The following is a 7,616-nucleotide window of genomic DNA, read 5'->3' on the forward strand; positions in this document are numbered from 1 at the left end:
CAAAGATGCTTGCATGTGGTTGTAACAGTCAAGAGTTCCCTCTAGTTCTGTTGTTTTTCATGGTTAAAACTTAAGTGAGCTTTTATTTCTTCTTTAGCATTTGGATGGGACCTAGTTGGTCCTTAGCAGCATGGATGTGCTGACTTCACAACTGTAGATACATTTTCATGATACAGAAGTCCTTGAGGGGGAACTGTACTGTCACTTCCCTGATCATCTTTAATTCTGGCCTCTCTTCCACTTCTGTAGCTATTTCTGAAGGCCACTGTTCCAAAAACGTCTCTGCTAGCAGCTTCTCCCCTGCTCAAAGGAGTTGCCTTAAACTCGTATCGGTCTGCCTGTCCCATTCACTGTGCAGAGACAAACAAATGTACCTGCAGAACTGAAAGGGCCAGGAAGGGGAGCAGGTTGCCAGGGTGGCCGTGGGAGCACAGGATGCCTGGCTCGCAGCTCCGGGGTGCCCAGCAGGTTGCTGAGGCTCGTCCTGGGGCATCCTCTTCCAGAGCCCCTTTGCGCACTCGTCAGGATTGGCAGCACTGCTCATTTCCCTAAGGATAGGATGGAAATCTGCCTCAGCAGCAGCTTAGCATGGATTCTGGATAAATTAAAATAAATTTGTTCTTGATTTTTTAGCAGCCATCTGTAAAAGTATTTGCAAAAATGCTCTCCTCGCTGTGCTGCAGAAAGGCATGTATTTATGTATGCACGCCTCTGTGCACCTGCTTAATCAGCTTGTGTGTGCCTGTACATGCATTTGCATGTCTGTAGATGCAGAAATAAGTGAGCCCATATATGAGTTTGATGTGATGTCAGTTAAACATTTCATTTGCAACCTGAACCATCCCCACAGACTTGACATGCTCTCCCTCTTTTTGAGTAAGCCAAAAGCCCCCATCCACAACCCCTGCGGCTCCCGTGCCAGCACAGGGCTTAACGCTTTTCTTCCCTGTGTAAGTGATGGGTGGGCTCTGGGGTAGCTGCTCGGGGAGAGGGAGGGAATCTGCCTGCCCTGCTCCCCCTCAATAGTAAATAATCCCTGAGCGTTGTTTTTCTTTGGGCTCTAGGAAGCGCAGTGTGGAAGATGATGGGCCCTCAACCAGCACAGCTGCGAAGAAAGAGAAAAAGAGCACAGGCTTTGGGGACTTCAGCTCCTGGTAGCAGAGCGAGGAGCCTAGCACCGGAGCAGCACAGCGATAAAGAAGAGAGGGCCTCCCGCGTGTCCCCAGAGAGCCCCAAAGACAATCTGTCCTGGGGAGGGAAGGCACCGGCCTGCCCTTCCACTGCAGAAGAAAACTGTTGCTTTGTTAAGGCTAGTTAATGCGGCTTTGTTTTCGAGAGCGCTGCGTTCCCCCAAGTGCATCTTCTTCGAAGGCCTTTTTGTTGTTGTTTTGCTGAGCGGGGAGCGGCGGCGCTGCTCCGGGGGCTTCGCTGCAGCCCGGCTCCACCTGGCTGGCAGCAGGGCAGGCTGAGCCCTGCCTCGCCGGGTGCCGCTTCCGTGGACGGCTGTGCTGGTGAATGAGCTCCTTTCTCAGGTAATCGTTACCAGATGAGCCCCATCTGCCAGCTGAACAAATGAATTAAGGTGTCAGGGAAGCACCTTTGCAGAGAGGAGGAGAGGCCTCCGGCTCGTTCTGCCCTCCCTCGGGCTCCCTCTCCCTCGGGTTCCCTCTCTCTTTCCCTCCTTAACAAGGACCAATTCTGTCTTTGGCTGCTTGTGCCTCCGGGATGGCCCCAGTCTGCTGTTAGTCTCGGGGCCTCCTTGCTCACTCCAAAATGAGCTATGTCGCCCCATTTGTTTTTCTCTGGCAGCCTGGGAAGCAGCTGAGCTGCCTGAGCACCTGGTGTGACTGGTTACTCCATGTCACTGGCCTTGCCAGAGCTGTTGTGGCAGCCCGAGGGGCCAGGACGCATCAGTTAAACCTGCCCGCTGGCTCCAGAAACTTCAGCCCAGAGGAACTGAACAGGAACAGAAACTACTTTGCAGGGTTTATTTTAACCATCCTCAAAGCCTGGGAACACGTACTGCAGTCTGCCCTGACTTTGGGCCCCCATCGTTAGAGAAAACACGTGAGATGCAGCCAAGAGGAGTGCAGGGTATTTACCTTCAATGTCCACAGACTGTTAGGATGCTTAATAAAGGCCTTGTGGGGTAGAGACGCATCAGCCTGTGAAGTTTTAATCCAGAAATACCATGCGTATTACCATCATTCAGGCATAGGAGCTAGATCCAGATCATTGCATTTTTAGTTCATCTTAGGTATATTCAGATGACAGAAATGCCCTCCCTATGTTTGTGTGGCTGAGGAGATAGTTTTGTAATCAGATTTATAACTGATTTATATCAGTGCTTTTGTTTTTTAAGAGAAGTCTCCATTTTTATAAAACTGAAAAACATGTTGAAGGTTTTTACAGCATTAAATGTCTTTATTTTCTTTTGAACACTTGCCTTTGTGTTCAACAGTTGTTTCCAAGATCGTGGCATTACAAAATTGATTGTCCTACCAGGAAATGATTCATTCTTACTTTTTAAGATTCCCATAAAAAAACTCTGGGATTTTTGCGGATATGATTACATCTTTGTTAAATCATAGGAAGTTCAAACTAATTTGAAAGAATAATAGGGATTTTTTGTTGTTTTGAAACATCTTGCAGTGTATAAGTTTGAACACATGTTTGATTCCTGAAACAGGGGATATGATGATACTTTCCTCAAGCTGAGTTTCTTGTGTCTTCCTGAAACTTCTTGCCTCTCTTGGACTGGCCCTTTCCTGATAAGTTGTTATTGATCCCTTCTGTCTAATTTCTGCTTCAGCGTACTTTTGAGTTGTGAAGCTCACAGTATTGCTAAAGTTGGCACAGGCATAGTTTAATGAAATCTGTAAGAGTAGAATAAAGTGCTATTAAAAGAGATTAAAATGCAGATTAGTATAAAAGAAAGGAGCTTCTGGTTTCAAGGAAGGCAACGGAGGTATCAGCAAGAGTCCTTGCTGCAGACTGAGATAACAGACGGTTTCCACTGGCAGCAGCAGGCTGCAGAGATAGCTCAGGTAGCAGGGGAAAGGGGGCAGTTATCTGGCAACAAGCTCTGTGGTCCCGGAACAGCCAGTGCCTTGCAGCGGGCCGAAGGCCTGGCCTTCCGGGCGGCCTTACCCCCTGCCTGTTCTGTTACAACTTTCCACTCTAACAAACGTCTGACAGAAAAGAGAGAACAATTTCCTGACTTTGAGGATGGGCTGACCGTAACCCGCTCGGTCTTGCTCTGCTGGCCCGTTCTCTGGGCTGGAGGAAGGAGAGGTGAAGCTGCTCAGATGTTGTTCACCACTTGACCTTAAGCATGTTTTCTCGCTGGGCTGCTGGTACTTTCCCAACCTTTCTTCGTTTGCGTTCACTGATGCTCAGGAGCACAGCGGGCTGGGAGGAGTTGGCTCTGGTCTGTCACCACCAGGATGTTGCAGCTGGGCACGGGAAGTCAAGTGGTTTGGCCACGGCCGCGTGCCGAGTCAGCAGCTTGGCGGGGACTCGAACCAGGAGCCCTCGCACTGCAGCAAGCGCAGTCGGCGCTCAGGCGGCCAGACTGGGCAGTGAGGTTTCCTTCCCGAGTCCCACCTCTTTGCCTCAGCTCTCAGGCTGTGCTTCCTCCTACACCTGTACTTTTTGCCTTGATGGTGAGAATTTTTAAATTGATTTTCTTCTGATTGGCAAAACCACAGACACAAAATGGTACAAACCCCTTTCTGAAATACGAGGCAAAATGTTTATCCATACTGGCAGGGGCAGAAGCGGGTGCTGAGAACAGGGCAGTGTGTTGTAGAAACCTAGCTGCTTGCCAGCTGACTTGCAGGGCTGTCCCTACCTGAATCAAGAAGCGGGGAGGAGGAGGCTTTCGGAAACCTCTGCCCCTGCAATCCCCTTTGGGAGGAGCACAGTGTGTTAAGGGAATACCCGAACCAGCTCTGGCGCTGGCCTAAGGGATAGGCAAAAACTGTGTAGCTTTGCTGCAGCTGTGGTAAGAAAATTTCTTCTTTGCACTCTTTGTCTTCAGCACTTTTACAGGAAATCCTCTTGGAGGAGATAAAAGTGGGATTTTAACCAGAGAAGGTTAAAATAGGTGCTGTCTAGGTTTGGCTAGAGTAACACGAGCCGCCTGTTACTCTGCAGTGCTCCGTACCTGGACGGTTTTGCTGAAAAGCAAAGGCACTGGCCGACTGGCAAATTCATCAGCGTTTCCCGAGATCCTGCGTGGCCGCAGCAAACCCCGCGGGCGCGAAACGTGCCCCAGACAGCAGTGGAGCACAGCGGGCCGGCGGGCCGTGCCCGGCGCTTCGCACGCGGCCGCGCAGGGTCCCGGCGCTCGCAGGGGCTGCAGGGCTTTTCGCCGCTGCTTTTTCCGGTGTGAATTCGGCCCAGCCCTTCAAGGAGTGCACGACTGTCTGTGTGGGAAACGGTACTAATTCAACAGTTTGCGATTCTGTTTCCATATTTAGCATGGGGAACAAAAAAAATCCCAAAATACTGTTCTTCGGTTTAAGTTCGCCTATCCCCGCTGGTTTAAATTGCCACAACCCCCTTTCTTGGAAGCGGGAGCTCGTTCCAGCAGCTGCTCCGCTTTAATGTCACAGGGTTGGTTGTAGCGGTGCCAGCTCTGGCGGAGCTGTGCCTTGGGGCTCCTGCGGAGCCGGACTCTGTGCTTTAACGCCTCCAAGAAAATCCTTTCTAGGCACGCGCTGCGGCTCCGCGCGGGCGCCCCGGGCGTAACGCGGGAGGCACCGAGTACCGGCAGCGCGGAGGGGATCCTGTCCGCCCTCCGCGTCCTTCGTGGCTGAGCCCTGGTGGCTTTTTGCGAAGGGGTCGCAGCCCCTCGGGGGGAGGAGAGCGCCGGGAAGCCGGTGGCTTTTGGGGAGATCACTGCGTGATCCCTCCCCGGCTTCCTGCGCGAGGCAGCTCGCGTCCTTCGGGCGGCTACCGCTGCGCCGGATCTTCCCGTCCGCGCCGGAGGAGCTCGGCTGGGCCCGCCGGGAGCGCCCGGCGCCGCCGCCGCTCTTGCGAGCGGAGCCAGTTCGGAGGCGCTTTGGACCCGCATGACTCCGGTCGCTGCTTTCCATCAGCCCTGAGAGCAAACGGTTGGCTTTCCGGTCACAGCAGCCGCCCTGGAGGGCTCGGCCTCCCCGGGGCGCCCGCAGCAGCCCCGGGCGCCGGCGACGAGGCACCGGCGCACGGGAGCCCCCGGGCTGCGCCGCCTCGGCTCGTCCTCGGTGCCCAGAGCGCGGCCGGCGCCGTGGGGCTGCGGCTGCCCCAGGCCTGAAGGGGCTTCTTTTTTTAATGAATGTCCAGATTCTTTTTTTTTTTTTTTTTTTTTTTTTTTTTTTTATTGCAGCCCTCCTTGCTGCTGAGCTTGGTTAAGCTTTTAATAGCTGGGTTCCCAGCCAAAGGCGATTGCAAAGTGATTGCAGCAGAAATGGCAAGTGAAGACAAATATAGTGCAGGCTGCCTACAGGGAGCGCGCACGGGGGAGACTTCGGACGCTATTTTTGGTGCTCTCTCTCCACTGCTCGCAGTATTTCTAATCATTGGTTCGGCTTAAAAACACGTTTGGGGTTGGAATTCTTTTTCTTTCTTTCTTTCCTTTTTTTTCTTTCTTCTTTTTTATTTTTTGTGAGTTGCAAGGAAGAAAAAAAAAATCTCTTCTCTGGAGAAGGAGCTTTCCGGGCCAGCTGCTGTCACCGTCACCGCCGGCACAGGCTGCCGGGGGAGGCTGTGCAGCCGGCAGAGCTGGTCCAGGCCCCACACGGCTGGTGGCTCCCGCGCCGGCTCCGAAACCCGGCTGGGCCCAAACCTGAGCCCCCCTTCATAGCTCATCCTTCGCCCGCTCCTGGCGGAGCTGCACCATGGGCAGCACTGAAACCCCCCTGGTTTTCCACGTTTGCCTTTGACCAGCAGGAAGGGACCAGCTGCCCCCTCCCGCGGGGATCCCCCTCCCGCGGGGATCCCCATCCCGCAGCGATCCCATGGCTCCCTGAGAGCGGCGTTCAGAGAGGCACCAGCCCCCTGCGGAGGTCACCCGGGTTTGGCGTAGCTGCTGCTGCCGCCCGTGAGCGAGAGGCTCCCGCCTGCCGGGCTCGTTCGCGCCGGGCTGGGGGTGTGCGGGTGTAAAGCTGCGCCGTGCTGCTCACGCTGAGAAGGTGCCCTCGGGTCAGTAGTGTTCACTTTTCTCTACACTGTTTTTAAACATACTCGTGTGTGTGTGTGTGTATATCGATCTAATATGTATGTATGTACATATACGTATGTGTGGCATTTGTGTGAGTGTGTGTGTGTATTTAAAAAAAAAAAGTGTGTCTATATGTGTTTATAGTATGGGGTGCATGCACATGTACACACACACACACCCCCAGCGTGGTTGTGCGAAGGAAGGAGCGCTCGCCCGGGACCCCCAGCCACGGCACTGAATTTAACCATGGCAAAAACGCCTAACGGAGAGTCCCGACGTCCCGCTGAGGCACCTGCCCGCCTCTGCGTAACCCTAAGTAAGTCAGGGACCTGCTAATTGCCCTGGAACAGCACTAGAAGGCACATGTCAGAAATTCAGCTAGTAAGCACTGATGGTGGGTTTTCCAGTCCCTTTGCTGCATCAGAATTTAAAGGGTTGTTGTTACTGTGAACAGCTCAACTCTAAAAGATACTTTTGTCGGTTGACTCTCCATTTCTTTGATGATTTCCTTGTCAATTTTTTTATTTTTTTTTTTTTTAACTCAACTTGTTTGTCACACAACCTCCCTAAACTGCCGTTTTAAGCCTTTTTTCTTTTCCTTTTTTTTTTTTTTTGGCCTGATTGGGGGAGGGGGGGGCCCTTAAGAGAGTAAAGCCGGGGGGGGGGGGGGGGATCAAATTCAAACAACTAGTGCTTTGTATTTAAATTCTATGCACAATGCGACTGTGGCTTCTTAGGCTAAAAAAAAAAAAAAAAAAAACAGAACCACACAACATGGTCTGTTTTGGGGCTAAGATTGTCTGCAAATGTAATTTCATCAACAATTTAATTATACTTCAATATGCTCTAACATACAACTACATCTTGTACTAGCAAATAACTATCTACCAATATGAAGCACCCTTTGTTGAAAAGTTTGTTTGACCAGCATCATGTCACTAAGGACAGGCCTACACCCTGTATTATAAAGGAGAGTATATTAAATAATTAATTAAGTTGCTGCAATGGAACCTGGCTATAACATAAAGTTTTTTTTTTTTTTTTTTTTTTTTTTTGTTTTGTTTTGTTTTGTTTTTGATTTTTTTTTAAAGGGATCTTTACTGTAAAAAAGTTAAAAAAAAAAAAGCGAGCTTTTGGAATAATTTGATTAAACTGAGATAGATATTCGTTTCAATCTATAAAAAGTCTTCCAAATTAATGAGGTTCCAGTTCACCTGTCCTCTTGTAATTACAAACCATTAAAATGTCATTGTCTTCAGTGTAATTTTCAGGAGAAAACATGGTTTTGCTTGGCCTAGGAGTTTAATGACCATCAATGAGTAGCAGAAGCTGGATTTTCTGAAGGCAGCATGTGGGGTGGGGATAGGTGGGAGCTCAGTGACTGACTCACTCCAGGGACAGGCAGGGA

The 7,616-nt window shown here is 50.9% G+C and overlaps 1 protein-coding gene across 1 annotated transcript in view; it reads left to right on the plus strand.

The window, feature by feature from the left end:
- PPIL2 (peptidylprolyl isomerase like 2) overlaps nucleotides 1-2,713 on the plus strand; it is a 76,231-nt gene extending 73,518 nt beyond the window's left edge. Inside the window, exon 20 of the mRNA XM_062590263.1 lies at nucleotides 1,065-2,713. Within this exon, the coding sequence (XP_062446247.1) occupies nucleotides 1,065-1,158 (94 nt within the window). The 3' untranslated portion in view covers nucleotides 1,159-2,713. The remainder of the gene's footprint in view (nucleotides 1-1,064) is intronic.
- Nucleotides 2,714-7,616: the final 4,903 nt, after the last annotated feature.

Source organism: Rhea pennata, chromosome 17, assembly GCF_028389875.1.
Source record: "Rhea pennata isolate bPtePen1 chromosome 17, bPtePen1.pri, whole genome shotgun sequence".
NCBI lineage: Eukaryota > Metazoa > Chordata > Aves > Rheiformes > Rheidae > Rhea > Rhea pennata.